The sequence below is a fragment of the Schistocerca serialis genome, chromosome 6, assembly GCF_023864345.2.
Source record: "Schistocerca serialis cubense isolate TAMUIC-IGC-003099 chromosome 6, iqSchSeri2.2, whole genome shotgun sequence".
NCBI lineage: Eukaryota > Metazoa > Arthropoda > Insecta > Orthoptera > Acrididae > Schistocerca > Schistocerca serialis.
The window spans coordinates 405,423,066-405,450,069 of NC_064643.1; the positions used below are offsets into that span (position 1 = coordinate 405,423,066).

The following is a 27,004-nucleotide window of genomic DNA, read 5'->3' on the forward strand; positions in this document are numbered from 1 at the left end:
CAGATGAAAACACAGCCAGATAGTTTTTTTAAACCAACTTTGGTAAATTGTAGTAAGGAGAAGTTAGGGGAGTTGCTTCCAAGAGGGCAGGCTGGACGGAGCTGCGCCGGCCGCCGCCCCCTGACGAACACTGACAAGGTAATGGTTCAAATGGCTCTGAGCACTATGGGACTTAACATCTATGGTCATCAGTCCCCTAGAACTTAGAACTACTTTAACGTAACTAACCTATGGACATCACACAACACCCAGCCAACACGAGGCAGAGAAAATCCCTGACCCTGCCGGGAATCGAACCCGGGAACCCGGGTCTGGGAAACGAGAACGCTACCGCACGACCACGAGCTGCGGGCCAAGGTAATGAACGCAAGCGATGCAGCATTTTTGAACGCATAACGCTTCACTCAGAACTGCAGAAGTCTCATCTGTTACATCCCCTTTACGTAATACTAGTGTCGATCGTCAATTAAAGCTCATGGTGTTCACATTTGCCACTTGAAGTAAAAATCTGAAACGCGATGATTTTTCTGTTATATAGTTATTGAAAAGCCACATCAGCCACTGTAATTTACGACAAGTTAAATAAGTAATTAAAGATAATTGAGGGTTACTGTAGACCATTTTGATAGTTTTCTCTTTTTTGAAACTTAATTTAAACCTAGATTATAGATGTGATATGGCATAGGTCATCCTTCGATCCATTGTAGAACTTGGAAACCCACTCAGGGAATATTCGTCCACATTTTTGTTGAACGCAGTTGGTTTTTACCATCCTGTATTAAAACATTTCCTTTTATCAATAGTGCAATTTATAAACGATGTTTTGTGAGTAGAATAAAATTTCCAATGGTAAACTTAACTGCTTTTTCGACGTTATTTTACCAGATAACCAAAAATAGGAAAGCCTTGAACCCCTCCCACTAAATTTAGTTAGTATTAAAATTCTTTTACAGGGAGTGCAGTGGAGCTGACGCTGATATCATTAAGTATTTGGTTATATCATCGCTAGTCTCACTGAACTCTTCTGAATTCTACATCTCATGTGTGGTCTGGCGTCTCATTACCAGCAACAGGTCCCAGGTTCAAACTAGTCAATTCCCCAAAAAACACGCTCAGAGCGTCGTTGCGCGAAAGTGGTAGGGAGACACGATATAGAACAAACAGACACCACGCAGAATGTTTAGAATGCATCAAAACAATCTTCGGACGGAAGACTACGATAATAACGGAAATTTATCGAGTCGACCTCTTTAACTACTAAAGGGGGACGGGGGTATGGAAGATTTTGTAACCAAGATTACCCTCTGACATACACTGGAAATTGGATTGCGAAGTATAGATGGAGATTAATGCACAGCATGTGACATTTATATATGTTCTGGACCAACTGGCAAGGCCTGCAGCAATCATCGATAATCTGCAGGTGCCAAGGTAATTTATCTTAGACGCTATGTCCTGATTTTATCCTTTATCTGGAACTGTCTAGCGGACGAGGGGGCTTCTGCAACAACACCTCCACACTTTCCACCCAGATGTCCTCCAGCAGACACAGTTGTTGGCAAGATGCCGAATTTTCTTTCGATTCGTCCCAAATAAGTTCCAGTCATTCCTCAACTTAATGGTAAGCCTTAACAGGTAACGATGGACAGACTAGGTGCGTTTTGAAGTTTCCGTGTTCATCAGTTCGCGTGACAGGCGAGTCGGCTGGAATAAACTTGTTTCCACATAGCCACTCCCACCACGACGCCGCCATAACCGGTATACTGGCGTAAGGAAAGAGAGCTGAGCGCCGATGCGTGGGCGCCGCCGACACTTGCGCGGCCTGCCGGCCGGCCGGCTACAGCAAAGTTTGGTGAGGCGGGCGGTGCGATGCAGCGCTCTGCCGCTGCCTCTGCGCGATACCCATCTGAGATATCAATCAGGGCGTGCGCGGGCGGCGAGTGAGTTATAAGCCGCTGGCGCCAAACAAGATGGCTATCTGGCGCGCGGAGGCGAGCCGGACCGCGGCCCGCGGCCGGACGCAGACATCTGATGGAGCTGCGCCGCCGCCGACGCCACGGCTGATGTCCTCGCAGATCGGACGGCCCGCCCGGTACAGGCGCGTCGCAAGCCGCCGGCACACGCGCCCAAACCTCGCCAGCTCCTGCCCCGGCACTCGCTATTCGGTTGCCGTGTACCGCACTATTCCGAGCCTCTATGCGATTGCGCAAATAAATCACCCTAAGAGTAACGGAAAATTAGACACAAAGTTAAGTTTCATAATTTCAGTTTAAGGTAGGACACCTACTGCATCAGGTCCTACACATTTCGCATAGCGTGTCGTTCTAATAATGATACCAAGCTACAGATAGAGATGTCAAATATTGGGCCTGTCTAGCCCTGTTCCTCAACCAAACCTCTTTTCATGTTGCTTTGCCAAACATGCACTGAGGGTAAACCTCCGATTCTATAAAGAATCGAACTCACAGCTGTTTACAGCTTCAAACGATTGGTTGACTTGGCGGAGGGGACCGAACAGTGAGGTCTTCGGTCCCATCGGATTAGGGAAGGATGTGGATGGAAGTCGGCCGTGCCCTTTCAAAGGAACCATCCCGGCATTTGCCTGAAGCGACTTAGGGTTCAAATGGCTCTGAACACTATGGGACTTAACATCTGAGGTCCTCAGTCCCCTAGAACTTAGAACTACTTAAACCTAACTAGCCTAAGGACATCACACACATCCATGCCCGAGGCAGGATTCGAACCTGCGATCGTAGCGGTCGCGCGGTTCCAGAGGGAATCGCCTAGAACCGCTCGGCCACACCGACCGGAAATCACGTAAAACCTAGAGGAGGATGGTCGGACGCGGGTTTGAACCGTCGTCCTCCCGAATGCGAGTCCAATGTGCTAACCACTGCGCCACCTGACTCGGTAGTGTCAAACGATTCATTACTTCAAAAGCTAATTAATGTGTTAAATATCTGATGTTGGGCACATAAGCGAAAAAAAGTTTACAATGGTTCGAAACCACGTTGCTCGTACGGAAAGATATAGGTGTATGTTCTTTTCGCACGCGGTACGAGACTGGAATACTAGTGAATTGTGAAGATGGTTCGATGAATCCTCCGCCAGGCGCATAAAAGTGATTTGCAGAGTATCCATGTAGATGTAGATGTAAAGTTTGTTGCAAGTCGCTAAGCACTCTCACTACCAAACACTGGATGGCTACAGTCTGGGTAATGGGCGCTCCGTTGTAAGCAAAAGCTACATTTCTTACGCATCTCAATTTTTAAGACGTCATATTTCTGGAACTATGTGTCGTATAACAATAGAATTTTGCAGGTATATTCAGCATTCAGTAGTATAGAGGGCGGTTACAATTAAACTTAGTTACTTGAGAGGGTCTCCATGAAAAACGAGTGAACATAGGACAATGAAACTTTGTAGAAGCATTTGTAAGGACAGGCGGAAGAGAAATAACGAATAACCGTTGAACGAAACACATTTTAGTTTCCATATGAGAGGGTAATATTTGTGAATTGCATACTATGTTTACGTTGCAGGTAACGAAGGTCGCTATTTGTGACGACCACCTACATCCACGACAGCCTGGAACCGCACTAGAGAAACCGTATCACAATTGTTCGCAACAGTTTTCGAACGCTGGACCGAGGAATGTTGAGCTGTCATGACACAGCTCGTATACCGCTTGAAGGTCACACAGTGTGTGCAGCATTCTCAGCGATGGCAACAGAAAGAGTTTGCGGCGGAATTGACCGTCGGTTTCTCCGAGAAACAATTCCCAAATCTCCAGTTAATTCGAACCTGCGAAACGTGTTCTTCAACACCTGTGCGGAAAGAAGACATCTCCGTATTCCTTCAATGCGTCGATACTCGCGAAGAACAGCAGCACTATTTTGATCAAACAGCTTTACGAGTAAAGCCCTCATCTTGTCCAGACATGAGCTGACTATCTGCAGCTCTAATCCACACTGATGTTTATGTTTTAAGCCCACGTCGCCTTACCAGTACCGGCGCCTAACGGCAATTCGTGACACTAACGCTACTAACAACCCAAATCCTGCAGCGTGGAGTCTGAACATCATTCCTATTAACTTGCGAACAACTATCTCCAACACCAATTTATCCAATTTCCTTGTTTTTTCTCCTCTTAACAATTAATTTTTTTTTAATTTTCCATTTTGAAATTTCAAGTATTATAATTTCAAGAGGTAATCACAGCTCTTTCTTAAAAAAAGGACAATAGACCTCTACGTAGCTCCACCTCCATATGGTGCTGTATGGGCAATAGTACCCACAGCTTTAGCAGCATATTCAAATTTCGTTGTACGGTGGGGTCTATGGGTACCGGGCAGCACAAAATTCATCAGGTGCCGGGCTCCAGTACTCTAAATGCAGCGTTACACATACGGTAAATAGTTTCCGCCTACACTGGCTCAAGTAGCGAAACTTTTGCTATAGTCATCCTGTATGGGATACTGTCTGCAAAATGTGATGCGAATAAAATTACTGTTAAAGAATTATTAAATTAAAACTTTATACACGATATTGAAATTTTCTGGTGGATAACAAAAATGTACTAAGCGATACACTTTTAGTCCTCTCGCCCTTTTTTGGGTAGTGTCAGCGAGAAACAGTTTCGTAAGGAATCGAAAATATGTATAAAATTTGTTGGAAGCTGGTAAGTGCTCTCATTCTCAAACACTGAATGAATATAGTCTGTGTAACAGGCGTGTCGTGAGTTACGCTGCTTCAAGAAATACAGGGTTATTTCATGCTGATGTTGAAGCTTTCAGGGATGATGGATAAGGGTAAACGTATCAATCTGAAGTAAGGGACTATGGTCCCGAAGCGACCGAGTCGAAAGCTGTAAGCTAAAATCGTTCTGATACCTCAGACAGTGAAGGACATGTGCCCCTACTGTTGTTACTGAGACTACAGGATAGGCAACTTTCAGACAAAAATGTCTAGTAAACATTGGCTCTAAAATGCATTCCTTAAGAGCTATGAACTGCTGTTCAGTAGAAAAGATGTGTTTCACATCAGTGAAGATGAAAAATGGCTCATAGCTCTAAAGGTATGGATTTTAGAGCCCACGGAAAGATAGCCTTCAGAAGACGAAGAAAAATGTATAACATCCTGACAGCGACGAGGTCACTAAGGACGGAACACAAGCCCGATCTGGGGAGACGAGTGGATCATTTGCTTTCCAAAGGAATTATACTGACATCTGCGTTTAGCGATCTAGCGACGTCCTGACATGTCGGCGGGAATTTAAAGTGTTCTACACCTGAAAGCGAGACTACCACTGCGCCTCCGAGCCATCTCAATCAGTGAGCTCTACGGCACGGTGGCGGAAGCTATGTCGTAGTCAACATTTACCTCTGCGTCTCATAAATTCAGTTTCTTACTTTTTCATTTCATATGTGCTCAGTGCCGTGCATCTTACGCGAATTTGGGCAACGAGTCCAGTGCGCGTTTAAACGGGAGAGAGAATCTGGCAGGAAACAGCACCTAATATTACTGCGGTTCCACAGTAGAAGTAATAAATTCGGTTCGGGCACTCAGTTCTGTTTCACCTCACTAGTTATTTCACATATGAACACTTTATGAGTTACAATATACTACAGGACCTTACACAAGTGTTAAGACTTGCACAATTACATGACGTGATGCTCTGGCGAATAGCGGAGGCCTTGCCCGAACCTTAAATGACCCGGAGACTATTACTGTCTTGTAATTTATTTCGAACATAATATTTCATCTAAGATCGTGAAAGGTTGCGTATCGCGTGTTTTATGACAATAGAGTATTTTCAAGTGTCATATTGCAATTAAGAGATATTTCCTACAGAAAGAGGAAAGCAGATAAGTGAAGGTAGTAAGTTTTCGGTTTTGGATGGAAACACCAGATAGACAATGTACTGCAGCGACTCATATACATTTCACTTTATGTGTAATTGCTAATAGTGACAGTAAGGAGAAAATTTTAAAAAATGAGTAGTTGCTTCTGTTTGTTAGTGTCTCTTACCGAGGCCCACAAGGAAGACAGGCCGCGGCGCGTACGTCACGAAGGTAGTCCTGGACTCGTTCGCTCGCTCAGCTCAGCAGGCAAAATGCGTTTCTAAACCTGTTAACTCGCAGCTGGACGTGTAAGTACTAACGATAATTGCATCTTCCACTGGAATCTGCTATTATGAGATCTTAATGATTAACAGTACTACAGAAAAATTTTATGTAAGATCAATACTCGATATAAATGGTATAACGGTTTGTTTATAGCATTTAGTCTCTTCTCCTTAACAGTACTCATTACATGCTGGAAGTGGTGCCTTATGCAATTGATAATCATTTTAGCACGATTTTATTTTATTGTACGCCAGTACAGCCGTAACAAATTATAAGTAGGCCCATGAACTTCCCATCATTTTAGGACTAATAACAGTAATATTCCATAATAGCGGATTCCAGTAGAAGATTCAGATTTCTTTTGTACGGTCACACCTGGTTATGAGTTAACGGGTGTAGAAACGTAGTTTGTCTGGTGATTTGAAAGAGCGAGGGACTACCTTCGTGACGTACGCGCCGCGGCCTGTCTTTCTCGTAGGCCTCCCTCTTACCCAGACAAAAGTAACTACTCTTTTTTTTTATTTTCTCCTTACCGACACTATTAGCAATTACACGTAAAGTGAAAGATATATGAGCCGCCGCAGTACATCGTCTATCTGGTGTTTCCATCCAAAACCGAAAACTTATTACCTTCAATTAGCTTCTTTCCTCTTTCTGTAGGAAATATTTCTTAATTTTAACCCTCAAACATTTTTTCGCTGATAGAAAGCAGCGAAGCTTATTTACCACTGTACGTAAAATGGTGATTTCAATCAGATAAAATACATGTTATGTATTTAGTTTTCATGAACCTGGAATTCGGTCGTCTTCAGATGTAAATACTTGAGTCGCTTGGAGTCTACAGACAAAAACTCGCACGCAGCAAAACGGCACCATTTTAGCGACGGCATTACTCTTCGCTTGCCGCGCGGGATTAGCCGAGCGGTCTGACGCGCTGCAGTCATGGACTGTGCGGCTGGTCCCGGCGGAGGTTCGAGTCCTCCCTCGGGCATGGGTGTGTGTGTTTGTCCTTAGGATAATTTAGGTTAAGTAGTGTGTAAGCTTAGGGACTGATGACCTTAGCAGGTAAGTCCCATAAGATTTCACACACATTTGAACATTTGAACTCTTCGCTTAGCCACGATTTACTATACCGTAACCAGCAACGCAAGCATTTTGGTGATTTAGTTCGCACAACTGCTAAGTTCATTTAATAGCCGGTACTATCCGCGAACATTCATCCAGTTGTCCTGTCAGACCGTTGCACTCGGTTGCAACAACGCGACGCCTTCATTTGCATCCAACTACCTGGTTCTTGTTCGCACAAGATTGTAATCTAACACAAAATGTCGTATAACTATAAAGCGCAGAAATTTATACTCAGATTGGAGTAAGATGGCGTTCTACACACTAAGATGATACATACAGTAAATGCTTTGCTTCTCTGCCACACACATCATTAAGCAAGAATAATGCAATACTTGGCTCAAAAAATGTTATTCCACCCCGTGTTACACACAAAATATTCTTTATCTTTCGAGATATCAAGCCACAAGAACATAAAAGAAAGTAACATTTGTTTGACACAGAGGCATATACGAGACATTATGTACGAAAATGTGTTACACGAGTAACACCATATACTCAAAGGAAAAAGGCAAAGGATGTACTTTGTAGGAATGAAAGTTTCATTCTAAGTTTTAAAAGTTCTGTGCTTACAGATTAAAGAAGAAATGCTAAGCGAGAACGCAATAAAACTGACGTCAAAAAACATGCATTAGTTCAAATGAGACAGACGAAAACTGTGAGAGTCAATAAAATGTGGTTAGCCAATAACTTATCAGTTGTATAAGATTAGAGCCAGATAAAGATGCAGTAATACTTCAGCAATAGAGGGAAATCATCCTAGGATATACATTATTCTAATCGTCTAGTAAACAAATAACAGTATACACATTGATTCAAACTTCGCATTCTTCTAAACAGTATTACATTTTCTTAGAATGAAACTTCCTGGCAGATCAAAACTGTGTGCTGGACCTAGACTCGAACTCGGGACTTTTGCCTTTCGCGGGCAAGTGCTCTACCAACCTTTTTCTTTTTCATTTTGTTCGCTTTTGTTCGTTGCATCTGCTCGGGGCGGACGCCGTAAGACATCCGTTTTAAGTTCGTTCTTGATCGATTAACTCAGTTTTTTTATTGCAGAGGGTAGCTAAGCCTCTGACCGAACACGCTGAGCTACCGTGCCGGCAACCAACTGAGCAAGCACGACTCACGCCCCGTCCTCACAGCTTTACTACTGCTAGTACCTCGTCTCCTACCTTCCAAACTTCTGGAAATTTTCTTAGAATGTTGTTTTCATGAATTAATTACATCTTCAGAGAATTACATTCCTTATAACATTTGAGATAAAGGTGCGCTCTGGATGACATTTAAACTACTCAGGCGAACACCATGTCACAAATTAAACTGCGGAATTATCGCGAGAAGGAAGCGATTAGCTGCGGAACTGGACAAAATGAGGTACAACAGAAGCAGAACTACAAATCCCTCAAATCGAATTCTGTTGACCGTATCGCGGCATTGCCGATAAATAGCGCTGATGAAACTGGTAACAAACCATCTTTTTTTGAAACATTAAAAAACCAGTTTTAGGTAAGTGAGTTTTAAACAGATGCTTAGCTACGATTTTTTTTTACATTCTTCGTGTTGCTTTGTTTTGCTGCTTTATAATGTCATTTACTTTTCAAAGTTGCATCGCAGTAAAATCTTTTGTTCAAATCGAATAATTTGTAAACGTTTCGATCATCACCGCTTAATTAAATCATAGCTTGAACGAGATCTGCGCTTTTCCCTTATTTCCCACGTTATGGTAAGTTAATAACGGTTATCAACTTGAAACTTTCGTTTCTCGCAGCAAAAAGGTACCGTTCCATACACACAGTGTGACATCTTAGTACGATGCAAGAGTATAACGAAAGGATTCAGTGTAAATGGTGTTATCGAGGCACATGTGAGATGAGGGGATACATTACAGAGGATGAGGATGTTATAAGGATTAAAATGATTTGTCGGTTCCACCATTGAAAATTACACTGAAAAAAGAGTAGTTTATACTTAAACTGTGATTCTGTTCTGATGGATTAAATATAATAATATCTGACATGATCATCTTTAAACTTTTGTGTAAATAAAGCCTTCAGACATGAGCTGCTTTAGGCCTCAGCATTTATTATCCTGGAAACAGAGCTACTCCTGCTCAGAAGTTTAATCATTGATGGTAGTAGACACTGAACTTTATTTGCGACATTTACTGTATTTTACTGTATTTTAGCACTTCTCTGGTTTGCGCTAAACCGGCATCAAAAAACCTACGGATTTGTAGTCGATATGAGCTACTAATGGAGTCCAAGCCACGGTGATTATCGTTCTCTGCCCGACATTTTGTATCAGGGTCACTAGCCTTCGCTCTTATCCAGTTCGCGATGGAGCGTGCTAAAAACTGATGTGTGTGTAACTTCCATATATGCTGCAATTTCCCTTATCTTATCGCTATGACATTCACGCGAACTGCGCTTGCGTGACGAGTTGGCTCTATGAAATCATGTCAGTAGTCTTTCCAGAACAGTAACGACGCCTGTTATACAGAGAGCAGCTATTCCACAATAATCGCTCCACTGCAGTGTGAACGGAGCAGCTCAATCAAGTAGTGTGTCTCCCATAGCTTGTTCGATCGCTCTCTCCTGTTTGTCGTATTTTCGAATGATTGCGAAAAGGAACAGTTTTGAACGTAAGTTGAAGCCATAGCGTTTGACGCTTTAAGCACGGAAGTAATCCTCATGACACAGATGTTAGTGCCTATGAGTGTTCTCTGGCACAAATATGACTCAGAAGGGTAAGAAATTAGTAAGTTTGTGTGGTGTACCACTTCGAGCTCTATATGGCAACAATTGGTAGCTCACCAGTGTGAAACGAGTACATAATTACAGGTAATGGACCTGTGATTGACATGATTCAGTGCTTCAAGATACGGTGTGCGTGAACGCAAAGAAATCGAAAAGACCACTGTTACCACGATTACTCATCCAGCAAAAAGCAACTAACATGTGCGAATTTCAAAATGAATTTTTCATTCTGCAAGTCCCCGTTTAGTGAGTTCCCTTCGTGTTGTTTTGTTGCTTCAAATGTTCGCGACTGCGACATGCACTTCTACAGAGACTACTGCAGCTTTGATTTTCGTCACAACCATTCAGTGACGTGTAAACGAGCAACAACAATTTGCCCACGTTCGAATTCACTAAGCTCCAACATAATGCGCTCACAACTACACCGAACACTCTTCTGACCACGACTGACGCTTGAAACGTATTACGGGCACCGCACAGGTGGCGTTCGCAGTGAAATACAATACCGCAACTCGCAGGCTTCGGCAGAATCTGTATTTACGGTCAGTCATGCAGTTCTCGTGACGTTTCTATATTTTTGCACAACTCCTGTACTAGCAGAACTTGGCGCCCAAACAGGTGCCAGATGTGTAATTCCGTCCAGGTTGACATATTGCTGTACATCAGCAGAAGAAGATGACAATTTTTATTGTACAATACTGGAGATACCGTAGATTCCACGTTTTGTTATATCTCCTAATGTCCCCGTCCAGTGTCTCTTGTTCATATACAAATCAGATACACAACTAAATGCGGAACAACAACTGTCGCAGAGATCGAGTTCGTCAAGTGCCCTTCACCACTGGCAGCAGTTCCCCGTCGTATAGCATACACTGAGGCGACTGAAGTCATGAGATAGCGATACGCACACAAACAGATGCCGGTAGTCTCTTGTGCACACGGTATGAAAGGGCAGTGCATTTGTACTCAGGTGAGGCACTTGAAAACGTTTCCGACGTCATTATGGCCGCACGACGGCAATTAACAGAATTTTATCCTAGAATGGTAGTTGCCGCTAGACGTATGGGCCGTTCCATTTCGGAAATCGTTAGGGAATTCAATATTTAGAGATCAGCAGTTCCAAGAGCGAACCGACAGTACCAAATTTCAGGCATTGCCTCTCACCACGGGCAACGCAGTGGCCGACAGCCTTCAGTTAATGACCCAGAGCAGCAGCGTTTGCATAGAGTTGACAGTCGTAGCCGGCCGGTCTGACCGAGCGGTTCTAGGCGCTTCAGTCTGGAACCGCGCGACCGCTACGGTCGCAGGTTCGAATCCTGCCTCGGGCGTGGATGTGTGTGATGTCTTTAGGTTAGTTAGGTTTAAGTAGTTCTAATTTCTAGGGGACTGATGACCTCAGATGTTTAGTCCCATAGTGGTCAGAGCCATTTGAACCATTTTTTCTCAGTCGCATCAGACAAGCACCCTCTAACTATGGGATCACCTTCAGAGGACGTCATGTTTCCAAGTAGCGAAGGAATTAGCATATTTCATCAAAATATAAGAGGTACTAGAGATAAAGTTAGAGAATTGCTTATAGATGTTGAGTGAAACTATTGGTATATCGGAGTACCACTTAAATAATTTGACAATTCAGAGGTTTCCTTTCCCAGGATACAGATTAGCAGGCTGTTTTTCAAGGAGTTTCCTGCGGAGTGATGGAGTGGCCATGTACGTAAAAAAACAGTATTCCATTTGAGTCCATGGACATATCACGGCACTGCACTGAACAGACATTTGAATGTTGTGCAGCGGCAGTTGAATTTAGTGAACTTCTAATTTTTGTTGTTCATAGCTCCACTAATTCTAACTTCAGAGCATTTCTGCTCAAGCTAGAGAGGGTTCTTGATTCAATTTATAGGAAGTGTTAGAAATTATATGTGGTGACTTCAATATTAATTACGTATATGCTGGTGCAAGGAAAAGGATGTTGGCAGATCTCATAAACTCACATGATCTGATGCAAACTATGTTTTTTCCAATTAGGGTGCATAGCCATAGTCAATATTTTTATTCATTCCTCATTACTAGATTGGCATTGTGTTAGCAAAAGCGTGAATGGCCTTTCAGACCATGATGCACGAATTTTAACACTAAAAGGCTTTTGTACTCAAACAAATGTCACATATAATTACAAAGAGTGTAGGAAATTTAAACCAACGGCATTAGAAAGTTCTTTAAAAGTCGTCAAGGAACAAGAGAGGCAGGATATTTATAGTGCCGATAACATAGATGACAAATATAATGCTTTCCTTAACACATTTCTCATGCTCTTTGAGAGTTGCTTTCCATTAGCACGTTCTAAACGGGGTTCTATCAGTAAAAGGCAGCCTGGGTGGCTGACTAGTGGGATAAGGATATCATGTGGAACAAAGCGGGAACTGTATCAAAATGTTAGAAGTAGTCACAATCATGCCACAGTGGCCCATTACAAAAAGTATTGTTAGGTGCTTAAAAATGTTATTAGGAAGTCAAAGAGTACGTGGTACGCAAACAGAACAGGTAATTCACAGGGCAGTTGTGAAGGAAGTGTCTGGTCAGCAGCACAAGGCCGACGATATATAGTCAGTTCGTAGTAAAGATATTTCTGGTCGTAATAAATCAGATAAATGTGCAGTATTTAACAATCATTTTCTGAGCATTGTTGGTGAATTAAATAAAAATTTAGTTTTAACAGGAAATCATACAACTCTCTTGGCAAATGCCTTTCCGAGATTGATGTCTCAAATACTCCTCCGTGATACAGACAAGAGGGAGATTGAGTAAATAAGTAAATCACTGAAGACTAAGGACTCTCATGGATATGATGTAGTGCCTAGCACAATATTAAAGTACTGTGCCACACATGTCAGCCCTGTATTTAGCCGTATTTGTAATTTTTCCTTTAGGAATGGACAGTTTCCTGAACGATTAAAGTACTCAGTGGTAAAGCCGCTATATAAAAAGGAAGAAAGGGATACCATAGATAATTTTAGACCTATTTCTATGCCATCTGTGTTCGCTAAAGTTGTTGAAAAGGCTGTGTATGTAAGGATAATTTATCATTTTTTAATTTTATATATATATATATATATAAATTATATGTATGATAATTGATCATTTTACATCACATGATTTGCTATCAAATGTACAGTTCCGCTTTACAAGTCGTTTAGCAACTGAAAATGCTATATTCTCTTTTCTTTGTGAGGTACTTTCAAATAGTGCAGTTCATGACATAAGTTCATGGCTTGTAAAAAATAAACTAACGCTAAATCACAGTAAGACTCAGTTTTTACAGTGTCTAATACACAATTAAACAAAACCCGACGTTTTAATTTTAGAGAATTGGCATATGATTAGTGAAACTGAGCAGTTCAAATTCCTAGGTGTTCAGATAGATAGTAAACTGTCGTGGAAAGCCCACATTCAGGATCTTGTTGCCATTTTTACTATTCGAACGGTATCTGAAGTAAGTGATCGTTCGACATGAAGCCGGCTGGTGTGGCCGAGCGGTTCTAGGCGCTTCAGTCTGGAACCGAGCGACCGCTACGGTCGCAGGTTCGAATCCTGCCTCGGGCATGGATGTGTGTGATGTCCTTAGGTTAGTTAGGTTTAAGTAGTTCTAAGTTCTCGGGGACTGATGACCTCAGATGTTAAGTCCCATAGTGCTCAGAGCCATTTGAATCGTTCGACACGAAAATTAGTCTACTTTGCCTATTTTATATTTTACTTTGCCTGTTATAAATTTTGGGGTAACTACTCCCATTCTAAAAGGATATTTTGGGATCAGAAACGGGCGGTTCGGGCAATAAGTGATGTAAATTCGCGAACTTCTTGTCGATCCCTGTTCACTAGTCTGGGTATTCTGACATTGGCCTGTCAATATATACATTATTTACTGTTATTTTTTGTTACCAGTATCAGCTAATTTCCGAGAATAAGCCGCTTTCATTCAGTTAATACTCGGCAGAAATCAAACCTGCATTTGGATCAGACTTCCTTAACTCTTGTGCAGGAAAGTGTGTAGCATACTGCTGCATCCATTTTCAGTAAGCTACCACAAGAATTCAAAAATCTTAGCAGTAATCCAAGCGCTTTCAAATCGAAACTGAAGAGTTTCCTCATGGGTCACTACATCTATTTTGTCGAGGAATTCCTTGAAAAATTAAGCTGATTCTTGTTGTATTGTTGACTGCGTTTACTAAACTTACGGCATGACTTTTTTGGGGTGATAAACATTTTATTTTTATCTGTTATTACTTTTACGTTGTAATTTCACGTATTCACACGTTCCATGATCTTGGAGATTTGCTCCTCAATTTAGTCCTGCAGAACTTGACGTGTAAATAAAAATAAAAAATAATAAATAAATTTCGTTAAGAAACCGCAAAAATCAATGTGGGACATACGACAAATGTATCCGTTAGGACAGTGCGGCGAAATTTGGCGTCTATGGTCTATGGCAGCAGACGACCGACACGAGCCTTTGTTAACAGCACCATACCGCCTGCGGCGCCTGTCCTGGGCTCGTGACCATATCACTTGGAGCCCATACGATTGTAAAACCATGACCTGGACAGATGAGACCCGTTTTAGTTGGTGAGAGCTGATGGTAGGGTTCGAGTGCGGTGAAACCATGGACCCAAGTTGTCAACAAGGCACTATGCAAGCTAGTGGTGACTCCAGAACGGTGTGGGCTGTGATTACACGGAATTGACTGAATCCTCTTATCCAACTGAACCGATCATTAATTCTAAATGGTTATATTCGGCTACTTGGAGACCATTTGCAGGCATTCATGGACTCCAAGATCCCAAACAACGATGATTGACAATGCGGCGTGTCACTGGGCCACTGTTGTTAGCGACTGGTTTGAAGAACATTCTGGGCAAATCGAGGGAATTATTTGGCCACCCAGATCGCCCGACATGTCTCTCGTCGAACATTTATGGGATCTAATCGAGAGGTCAGTTCGTGCGCAGCGTCCTGCACCGGCAACACTTTCGCAATTATGGTCGGCTATAGAGACAGCATGGCTCAATATTTCTGCAGACAATTCCAATGACTTGTTGAGTTTATGCCACGCCTTGCCGCATTACGTCGGATGAAAGGAGGTCCAACACGTTGTTAGTGAGATATCCCATAACTTTTGTTACCGCAGTATAATAGCTGAGGCACTATACTACGTGTAGTCAAAGCATACTCGGAGCTACATATGTTTGTGGGGCCTCAGCGGGACGCCCTGTAGAATTAAGTTCTCTCTGCAGTTCACTGGCTGTTACGTTGCTGTAGCTGGACATCAGTTATCGTCAACAGTCGTTACTGCCCAAGCTATTTTCAGTTTGTCGGTTCGAACTGCAACGTTCCTTCTTGTCTGTTGCATACGTCTTTGTGACTAGTACATTTACTCTCTTCGCATTTTACGTCGCCTACTTAACCTACCGTTTCTTCTGAAGCATTTTCTTGTATTTTTTGTCTTGATTGAATAAGAACGTATAGACAAACGCCAAAATTGTTTTCTTCTTTTGCAGACTTAGTAAAATATTTTCAAAAATATTTCCAGCACCACAGCTGTGCTTTTACTTTTACGAAATTCAAACGGTTATATTTTCTGCTGCCTAGTGTAAATAAAACAGAAAGATATGCTGGGAGTTGTGGTAGTCTTTTGAAATTCCAGTACTCGCGGTAAAGGTACGTATAACGTGGAGAGCTGCGCCAGAGCGATCTGTGAGCCACATTGTATGCGAGCGCGTAGACACTTTAGAGCAAGCAACAGTGCCGTCCCCACGGAGCGCGGGACACCGTTGGAGATCGCCGCAAAATCCGACAGCAGCTGGCTCGTGCCGAGTAACGAACTCGCGAGCGGCTCGTGAGCCGCTCGGCTTGCAAGTGTGGATCCACCTTGAGACGTAGTCTATTGCTTCTACGTAACTGTCGAGCAGTGTAGACGTGTGGAGAAATGAATCATTTCGGACAGGGAGTGGAATGGTAGCGAGTGGTCGGGAAAACAGGCGGTCGGCGACGGTCGGCGCCGCTGCCGCCGCCGCCGCTGTAGGCCCGGCCAGATGAAGACGCTGGCGGGCGGCGGTTGGCGGCCGCGACGGACGGCGTCCGATGCGCATCTCGGCCTCATTAACGCGCCCTGCTCCGCTCCCTACCCCGGCAGGCCACGCGCTATCGGACATCGCGGGCCGCGTTGCTCTGCTCTCACGCGACACGACGCTGACTCGCCCGCTCTCAGTGAGCGGCGGCAACGGCCGCCTGTCTCCCAAATGTTCGTCTCCAGAAAACACTCTACGTCGCCTAGAAGAACAGTTTCAGAATATATCAATCAAATGTTGGCAAATACTGTACATTTCTTCGACAATTTCCACTGCGTTTCAACTTCTGAACGTTAAAAATATTTGTGGTTCCTAACGCTACCTGTCCACTATATGACCATTTCCCCGAAGCATGCAACAACGCGCGCGGCTAAAGTGAACGGGAAAAACTGGATCTGGTTAGACGGGTCACAAAGGTCACACATCAGTACTCCACGAGCAGAGTGCAAGCAATCGTCACACCGAATGCTAAAATAAATCAGCAGTGATTGCTTTCTCTGTGGCCGCTGCGTTATCTGACGTGGCAGTGAACAGCACGAAAAGAAGAAAACGGTCTTAATGGGTGAAAAATGGACGATCAGGTGCCAGGAGAGGAGAAGCTGACAGTTCTTCGAAAAAAAACTACTTTTAGAGCACGAATATTAGTTTGGAAAATAATTGAGAATGAGCTAGGATATTTATCTATCACTACTCGATTTGTGCAACAGAAATTTACGGAGCTCGGACCTGATGAAATAATTAATTACTTCTTCCGAGAAGTTATCGGCTGCTCTAATATTCCGTGCCATCGAAATCTAAAAATCATACTTTTGGTACTTAAACATCCTCACTGTCAGCACCTCTTCGAGATCTTAATGACATCTATTTCTTGACGGACGATACTATGAAAGCATAGTTGTTCTTTTTTAATTCCGTCCACTTTTCTCTGCTGCATACACTTCTTAACGTACAGTATATTTCATTCAATGTTGCGTCACTTTTATTCCTCTTGCGATAATATTCAATTTTCACGCCAAAAAGAATATGACTTCAGTTCATATTGTTTAAGTAAAACATTCACGTGGTTTTGCAGATATCTCACAGCCGTTCCTTATAAACTCTCTTTCGTAGATGTTCTACAATTCCCAAGAACTCCGCAAAGGGACCTTTTAGATTACTCCAGTACATGTTCTCCCATATTCTTACTCTTGTTTACTATACACCCTGAACCATTCCACAAGTGACTCATCAATGCACAACTCAAAAATGACAATACTCGTATCTTTCACAAGATTCTAAACTTTGTGGGTCGCTACATTTAAAGGCAGGAAATCTTATACATCATCGGCTTTCTTGTCTGAGCAAAACAGTTACATTTAAAAAGTTTTTCGGCGTGCGAATCCGACCGGATAGAATTTCGGATTTTTTTCTGAAACAAAGAGTCTTCTGTTGTGAGCAACCGCAGCTAAAGTAATCTATGTTTCCGGAATACGCTGCTTTCAGCTGTGTATGGACTTTTACAGAAACACGACAGGTTTGGTGATTTACAATCACATCTTCAGGTGTATATAAATCAGTAAAATATTTAAGCCCTCATTTGGGAAGGAGGGGGACCCAACCTTTCAAAAGTAAAATACCCTTACCCGCAACAAGTTGGTCGTCATAGATCAAACTGAGCAATCGAAAACCTGACATGTCAAAAGCACGTTTACTCCATACAGAAAGCGGCGGTTTTACGAGGATTGCCCAGATAGTAATGCACCACATTTTTTGTTCAACAATTCTTTATCGAACATAATGAGAATTACACACAAGAAAGAATGATGTTTCATCCACACACCCTATTTTTTCACCTAACCTCCATCCCGTTCTATGGCCCTCCTCCAGGGCGTGTATGCTCTGTCGGTATCAATCCTTGTCCTGGTGGCGGAGCCAGTTCTTCATTGTGTGTATCAATTCCTCATCGTCCTCAAAATGCCTTCCACGAATGGCATACTTTAGTGGCCCAAATGAGTGGAAGTCCTAGGGGGCTGGGTCAGGGCTGTAGGGTGGATGGGGTAACATTGTCCAACCCTGTTTTGCGATGTGTTCAGCAGTAAGACTTCTGTCGGCCTGGGCGTTATCGTAATGCGGCAAAACATCTCCTGACCTGCTGTGGCGTCGAAGTCGCCGGAATCGCGTCTTGAATTTTGTTAATGTGTTGAGACATGCTTCTGAATTAATGATAATGCCTCTTGGCATTGAATCAATGAGAATCATACCTTCATAGTCCCAGAACACGGTGACCATGACCTTATCGGCGGAAGCAGTTACTTTGAATTTTTTTCTTCTGTGGGGAATGGGAATGTCGCTATTCCATCGAATGTCGTTTTGTTTCGTGCTCAAAATGGTGGATCCAGGTTTCGCCAGCTGCCACAATCCAGGACAAGGGGTCCTCCCCCTCAGCTTCAAAACGTTGCAACAAATCAAGACAAATGTTTTTTCTGTGCGATTTGTGATCCACTATTAGACACCGCGGGACCCATCTTGCACACACTTTTGAATATCCAAGAGTGCGGATAACTGCATTCACACTTCCTTCGCTGAACGACAGATGCAGCAACAACTGCGGAGTAGTAATATGTCTGTCCTCGCGAATGACATCAGCTCGCTGCAACATGTCAGGTGTGACAGCCGTGGGTGGTCTCAAGGACAGCTGCAAATCGTGGAGTTCCGCCGAACCCCCTTCTGATGACCTCACCCTCCGTGCCCAGCTGTAGGACAGTTTCAAAATGGAGATCTCCATTTTGACAGCAGATCTCCATTTTGAAACTGTCCTACAGCTACGCTGTCTGTCGGAAGTGACGGAAACTTGGCGCACCATCTTAGGAGAGATTTCAAATAATATATACCTAAAGTTTCGCATTCGTAGCGTTGTTTTCGGCTGAGAAAAAAAATGCGGTGCATTACTTTCTGGGCAACCCTCGTAACACGTCACTTTTCTAACTGCTTAATTTGAACTATGACGCCCTGTTTATTTTGAAAAGGTTGAGTCCCCTCCCTCCCGCACCAGAGCTTAAATATTTTACTGACATGTACAACTGGAGATGTGATCCGTAATCATGAAACCGATCGTGTTCCTGTGAAAGTTCGTACGCAGCTGAAAGCAGTTTATTTCAGAAACACGCTTCCTGAAACCAGAAATTAACACTGTCAGAGCACGCTGCCGAAGTACCTCAGCGCAACTGGCCAGTGAGGCCCTTACTACATAGGCCGCCAGGCGGCGCAGCCAGCCACGCCATCGGTGGAGCTGCTCATCATTGGGAATAGACTGCTAGGGCGCTTATTAGACTGGGGTAGCCAGTGGCGCCGCCAGAAGCTGGCTGCCCGTCTGGCTGCCCGTAGGCCGCCATTGGCGGGGCACTGTATGAAACGAAGCCGTTATTACACTGGGTCACCAGTCCTGCCACCACCACCACCACTCGGTTTGGCCACCACGTCGTCAGTTCGCTGTGCACTGGTGATCAGGGCACATGTCGGACAACTACTATACATATGAGGTCCTCCTAGCACTTTTAATGAAAAGGAGAACGCGAAGGGAGAGGAAGATGCATGTACACCCTATGCTATCGTTAAGAGAATCTAAAAGGTTGTACTATACTCTTTTTGATGAATTGTGTTTGGACGACGACAAGGTTTTTAATTACATACGAATGTCTAAATCGTCTTCCTTTGAGTTATTGTCGTTAATAAAGACTGATATTATAGGGAAAGAAACGAAAATGAGAAAATGTATCTCACCAGAAAAAAATAACTCGTAGTCACTTTGAGGTAAGTAAACCGATAAATTGTATCGAAAGTTATTAAATTTGTTGCTTTGAATACTTACAAAGTTTATTTCTTTCAACGAAGTAACGCTGCTCAAAATCCGACAGGAGTGAACAAATAATTTCATTCCAAACATTCAGTTTTAACTGCTTATTATTGTAATGTTCAGAATTGTTGTCCCAAACTGCGGGTTGTTGTTCAACTGTACAAATTAAATCTTCGATATTCACTTCTGTGTCCAATAACTTCTGGCATTCTTTCAGTGCTTCTTCCAGCTTCATGTTTTTCCCTTTTGACGTGTCTACACTTTCACTCCTTTCCAGAGTGACACTCTGCAGTTCACTTGACATACTGAAGCAAATGAAATAGTGCGCACAAAAGTTTGCGAGGAAAACAGACTGCTCGACTAGCGAGAACTGCCGAACTACCGTTGCCTGAACAACAAGTGATTGTTGCGCCTCCTGTTGACTGCGCCGCCTATCGGCCTAGAGTAATAAGGAGCTAACAGGTGGAGATCATTCTATTGGGAAGAGTGCGCTTCCCTCGCCAGCAAACCAGAAGAGCGCTGAGGCTGCGCTCTGCGCACGGGCCCCATCTGTTGCGGCCGGGCAGGCAGGCTGGCCGTGATTACCCGCCAGCAACAGATGGGCCGCCGACAGGTGGCCGGCCGCGGCGGAGGCTGCGCGCACAGTGGGCGGCGCCGGTGCAACCTGCCCCTAGGGGATCTCCAGCTGCTGGCGCGCTCTACAAGTAAATCAACACGCGGAGCCGAGGACAGCAGGACGGAAAAAAAACATAACGACTCACTCGAACGTACGTAGAAAAGGCTGAAAAAAGAGCTATCTCTCTATTAACACGCTTGCATAACCAGTCTGCTGATCTCTGTTCACAGAGTGCCATGCGAAGCGGCTCTTTTGAAATTCTCGCGGACAGGGCCAAGGTTTTGACGGATTTTTCGTGGAGCAGTCCGCCAGATGGCTCACCCTGTGCGCAGATTTCGACGCCAGCGTCTTTCGGGCCAAGTTGTAGGCACGGAGAGAAACGGAGAGCCACGTATAGTAGGTGCGAACAGTAGTAAGAAAGTGGCCAGTAGCCAACACGGAGTCAGTTGGGGCCTGATACGGCGTGTTGGGTTGTTTATAAACCCAACTGTCAGCACCGGACGTGGCTGAGATGTTGCAGACATCGCCTACCTGGAGGGCGGTCGGTATTTTTTTCCCTGTGGCCAGAGAAGACTGCAACTCCAGCCAATTAAGAAGGGTGGTTTTGTTACTACTGCAAATACAGAACATTAGGGTTGTTGTTGTTTTTTTTGGGGAGGAGATCAAACAGCGAGGTCATCGATCTCATCGGATTAGGGAAGGAAGTCGGCCGTGCCCTTTCGAAGGAACCATCCCTGCATTTGCCTGGAGCGATTTAGGGAAATCACGGAAAACCTAAATCAGGGTGGCCGGACGCAGGATTGAACCGTCGTCCTCCCGAATACGAGTCCAGTGCAGAACATTAGGAGTGTGCTTTAACGGCCTACAGTGATTCTCAGACAGTTGACAAGTGATCAGTTTCAGAGCAGTGCACGGTTACCCTTTACAGTAATGTGAATAACCTATGTGTTTTGAGTTCCACGTATTCGTTACGGTCGGAGAATTGCAGAGTACGGCTTTGAGGGCATAATGCTGTGCCTTGTACCGTATTTCATTACAGGCTGTGGGCGTGAGTTACTGTGCCGGCCGGGATGGCCGAGCGGTTCTAGGCGCTACAGTCCGGATCCGCGCGACCGCTACGGTCGCAGGTTCGAATCCTGCCTCCGGCATGGATTTGTGTGAGGTCCTTAGGTTAATTAGGTTTATGTAGTTGTAAGTTCTAGGGGACTGAAGACCTCAGAAGTTAAGTACCATAGTGCTGAGAGCCATTTGAACCATTTTTTGAGTTACTGTTGCATCAAAGGGAAAGGTTCTGTACATTCGTGTATCCATCTTCTATTTCTTTTGGTCAGCAAATGAGAACTAACAGTAACATCATCAGCCGTATCTTTAACTTTCCTTATTTAAAGTGCAACTGGTTTTAGTGACACATCGCTCCATCATCAGGCCTCTGTGTACATCATATGTAACAGTAGCGACAGTAACCCACGAAATAAAAGGTATAATGTCAACATAAATGCTACCACATACTCTTATGTTAGTGAACAGTATGACACAGCAAATCACTTCAGCAAATCACATTACCAATTATTACTGATCAAAATATTTTACGATTAACGTATGGCTTTCTTCATCTAACAGATAACGTGATTTGCTACAGTGATTTGTATTATTACGCGTATGGTGTCTGTTCCTTCCGATATGTCCGAAAAACAGACACCATTGATTCGATCAGCCGCTGTATTCAGTACATGACGAAAGAAATATCATATATTTACCTGCAGTAAAGCATTAAGCGAACTCAAAGGCGACAGATGAAAATTTGTGCCGGACCCGGGGTCGAAACTGGATTTCCCGCGACGACATTACGATATGTCGTTATGGATAGGGGGCGCTATTCTGTAGCGTGCTGCATTTGGAGGTGTGGTCGGATGGGGGACCTGCTCGGATAGCCGAGGCGGTCAAGGCGACCGCTCACGTAATCGAATATATCTTTCATCATTAAGTCATTTTTTGTCATACTGTTTATCGAGATAAGAGCACTTGGTAGCACGTATTTTGATATTATGTCTTTTATTTCTTTGAACACTAATGCCGCGTATGATGTACATAGGGATCTGATCACACCACATTTGATGTACACAAGGACCTGATGACGGCGCAGTGCCACAGAAACCAGTCGCATTTGAAGAAAAATATTGTAAAGCACAGAGTTTGAATATTCTGTTGTATATTTGTTATTCGTGCTTGGTGTCCCCTTTCTGTGTCAAAGAGACTGAATCGAACTGCGTTTTATTTATATTATTCCATTAAGAGTTCTTTTGTTTCTTCTATTACTGTCTGTTGTTCAATTTATACAAGGATCAGCGCTTGCAAATACGCCTCTTATTTCTTGTTATTCTTTAACATTCATTTTGCCCGTGGAGAACTATTTACGTCGGTAATAAATGTTTTTGTAAAATAAATCCACAGTTGCACGGCTGTCAGCCCAAATCTCCTTCCACTCAACGCTACAACAGTTCTACGCTGAATGAAATACCGATTACGGTGACTGCAGTACTCGTTCTACATTGTATAAATTATAGCTTTGTCGAAGTTGTTAACGCCTTTTTTCAGTCTTCTGGCTGGTATGATGCGACCGAACCGGCATTTCCTCTGCTGTGTCAACCTCTTCATCACAGACTAAACACTCACACCCAGCTTCATCAATTATTTGTTGAATGTCTATGTCTTCCCAAACAGATTTTACACTCTACAGCTCCGTCTATTACAATGGAAGTTACTCCGTGATGTCTTTACACATGTCCTATCATCCTGCAGCTACTTCTAGTCGGTCTTTTCCATGTATTCCTTACCTCTGAGAAACCAGTTTCTTACCTTATCGGTCGTCCTAATTTTCAGCATTCACCTACAGCAACACATTTTGAACGCTTCGATTCTCTTCTGTTCCAATTTTACAACTGTCCATATGTACATACAGCGCTGTGCTCCAAACATACATTCTCTGAGTCTTGTTCTACAAGTTGAGATCGATTTTTAATACCAGTAGACTTATTTTGGTGAGGAATGCTCTCGTTGTTTGTATTGGGTTAGTTCTTATGCATTCCTTTCTTCGTCCGTCATGTGGTAATTTCGTTCCAAGCAGAAGAATTCCTTTTTGTTCATCTATTTCGTGGTCCCCAATTCTAATACTGAATTTGCCACTTTCTCGTGTCTACCGTTCCTCGTTACTTTCGTCTTTCCTGCTGCTATTACAGTCCTCAACTCAACTGCGTGGTACAAATATTTCTCAAATTTTGGAACAAATGCATTTATAACGATGTATTACTCTAGTGGCTCTGAGCACTATGGGACTTAACATCTATGGTCATCAGTCCCCTAGAACTTAGAACTACTTAAACCTAACTAACCTAAGGACATCACACAACACCCAGCCATCACGAGGTAGAGAAAATCCCTGACCCCGCCGGGAATCGAACCCGGGAACCCGGGCGCGGGAAGCGAGAACGCTACCGCACGACCACGAGCTGCGGGCGATGTATTACTCTGAATTGGAATTCCTTGGAACTTACGCTAGAGTCACGCACTAAGCACTGATATAAAGGGATTCTGAATGTTGTGTTAAAGCATTTTATATAGTTATTGGGGTGCTAGCAAATTACATTGACGGATGACGTCGACAGTAAAAAACTGTGTGAGACTCCTCCATCAAAGGCCTGTGGACAGTTTGGAGGTAATAGCAGTCGTGGTTCCTGGAAACGGTTCTGGAGAAGTCACAGTTTATTAGTGTAGCCGCCCCCCTCTCAATATAATGTTTTAATATAATATAATAATTTGTTTAGTCAGTGCTTTGTACCTCACTTTAACATAACTCTCAAGAAATTACAGTACAGAGAAATACAGCATTTGAAAAGCATTCATCAGAAAAATTCAAATCAGCAAGTGTCATGCAATTGATTGAATAATTTACACAATATAAAATCGAAGTGTGCGCTCACTTTTATCAGTTTTCAATAAGCACTGAGACTGTGAAGACAGATCTGCAAACTATGGTTAAGCGGTCGGGTAAATAAGGGAAATACTGTTACTTTCCGTCTTTTCCGCATACGTTCGGGATAGTAAGTCTTTCTTTTGGTTATCTTTCTAAGTGGAGAGTCTTTTTCTTTCTGTCCTGTCTTTCACAACCTCCTGTGGTTTGGCAGTTCTACATGCGGGTTCGTGTACTGTGTCTGGTTTGCTATTGACAGCAGGTACGGTCAGCCCGTGAATCTGCATCTATACTCCGCAAGCCACGTCACAGTGCGTGGTGCGGGGGTGCTTTGTGTTCCACTATCGCTGCCCCCTTTTCCAGTTCCAGTCGCGAATGGTTCAGGTGAAGAATGACTGTTGGCAAGCCTTCGTGTGAGTTCCAATCTCTGTAATTTTACCTTCATGGTCTTCTCGCGCGATATACGTAGGAGGAATCAGTATATTGGCTTCCAGGAACGTACTGTCTTCCAAGGTTCACAATAAAGTACACCGTGATGCAGACCATTTCTCTTACAGCGTCTACCACTGTAGCTGATGTGACGCTTTGGCACTTATTAAATGAGCCTGTAATGAAATGCACTGCTCTCTCTGGATTTTCTCTGTTTCCACTGCCAACCCTACATCGTATGGATCCCAGACTGACGAGCAATATTCAATTATTGGTCAAACAAGGGTTTTGTAGGCTACCTCCTCTGTTATGGACTACATTTTCTGATGATTCTTCCAATGAACCTGAGTCTGTCGTCTGCCTAATTTCACGCAGTCATTCCACAGTAAATCGTTCCGCACGCATACTATTAGATGTTTCATGGATTTAACTCCACCATTTCCAGGCTGGAATGTCCCCTGCAGGCGGTCACGCCGCAAACCCACCGACGTCAGCAGGTCTTGACACAAGCAACTTCAAAGTACGATCTTGTGTTAAATAAAACCAGTAAATTCCTACAACTCTTTTTCATATTCGAGACTCTCATTTTGCGCGCTACTTTATACTCCGGAGGGGAGGGGGGGGGAGGATTCCGTGGTAACATAGCGTCCCCCTTACATCCATCCGCGTCTGGATGTGACGGCAGACATTCCGTAAGCCCGTCCAGACACCCAGATTGTGTTGGGCCGCGGTTTTTCGCTGGGAGAGAGCGGCCGCGCTGTGGACGCAGCACTGCGCCGGCCCGCACCTGGCGCCTCGCCGCCACGCCACACTCCCTGCAGGTACCCGCATGGCCCGCCGATACGGTCGCAGCCAGCCGGCCAGCTTTCCACTCTGCTAGTCTGCTACTCTGGGGACCTCAGCTACCAGCTGCCCGCGACTCTCCGGCAAGTGTCGTCTGCAAACTCCTCCATCCCCCTCCCTGACACACACACCACACAGCAGGCAGTTGCCGGAGAAACAAGTCCCTCGACAAACGAGCGACGCATGGTGACGTCCGCCAGGTAGGGCGATCTGTCCGTGGATCGCACGTGTGTGGGCAAATCGCAGATCGCAGCGATCGATTGCCGATAGTTCGTAATTTCCATACATTGACCCACATGCGACGAATCGACCGCATGGTTGTCACTTACGTCAGGAAAGAATATAATCTAGTAACACTGATAGTTCTACGATATGCAGTGATCAGCTTTTGCTGTATAAGTAGAAATTCATGGGAAGCTTATAGAAATAGTTACAGATGGTGATCTTGAGTTCTATGTGAAACAAATAGCACCGTTTTTAAAATTTTTAATTTCTAGACAGAATGAGGTAATATGAAGTGGACATTTCAATTCAAATGCTTAATAAATAAAAAGAAACACCGCATGGGTCACAGTTTCTGTTCAACTCCCTGCAGGTACCCGCATGGCCCGCCGATACGGTCGCAGCCAGCCGGCCAGCTTTCCACTCTGCTAGTCTGCTACTCTGGGGACCTCAGCTACCAGCTGCCCGCGACTCTCCGGCAAGTGTCGTCTGCAAACTCCTCCATCCCCCTCCCTGACACACACACCACACAGCAGGCAGTTGCCGGAGAAACAAGTCCCTCGACAAACGAGCGACGCATGGTGACGTCCGCCAGGTAGGGCGATCTGTCCGTGGATCGCACGTGTGTGGGCAAATCGCAGATCGCAGCGATCGATTGCCGATAGTTCGTAATTTCCATACATTGACCCACATGCGACGAATCGACCGCATGGTTGTCACTTACGTCAGGAAAGAATATAATCTAGTAACACTGATAGTTCTACGATATGCAGTGATCAGCTTTTGCTGTATAAGTAGAAATTCATGGGAAGCTTATAGAAATAGTTACAGATGGTGATCTTGAGTTCTATGTGAAACAAATAGCACCGTTTTTAAAATTTTTAATTTCTAGACAGAATGAGGTAATATGAAGTGGACATTTCAATTCAAATGCTTAATAAATAAAAAGAAACACCGCATG

The 27,004-nt window shown here is 43.9% G+C and overlaps 1 protein-coding gene across 1 annotated transcript in view; it reads left to right on the plus strand.

Moving 5' to 3' along the window:
- Nucleotides 1-1,970: 1,970 nt before the first annotated feature.
- LOC126484889 (serine/arginine repetitive matrix protein 1-like) overlaps nt 1,971-27,004 on the plus strand; it is a 62,593-nt gene continuing 37,559 nt past the window's right edge. Inside the window, exons 1-3 of the mRNA XM_050108487.1 lie at nt 1,971-2,173; nt 16,011-16,273; nt 20,533-20,670. Coding sequence (XP_049964444.1) covers nt 1,971-2,173; nt 16,011-16,273; nt 20,533-20,670 — 604 coding nt within the window. The remainder of the gene's footprint in view (nt 2,174-16,010; nt 16,274-20,532; nt 20,671-27,004) is intronic.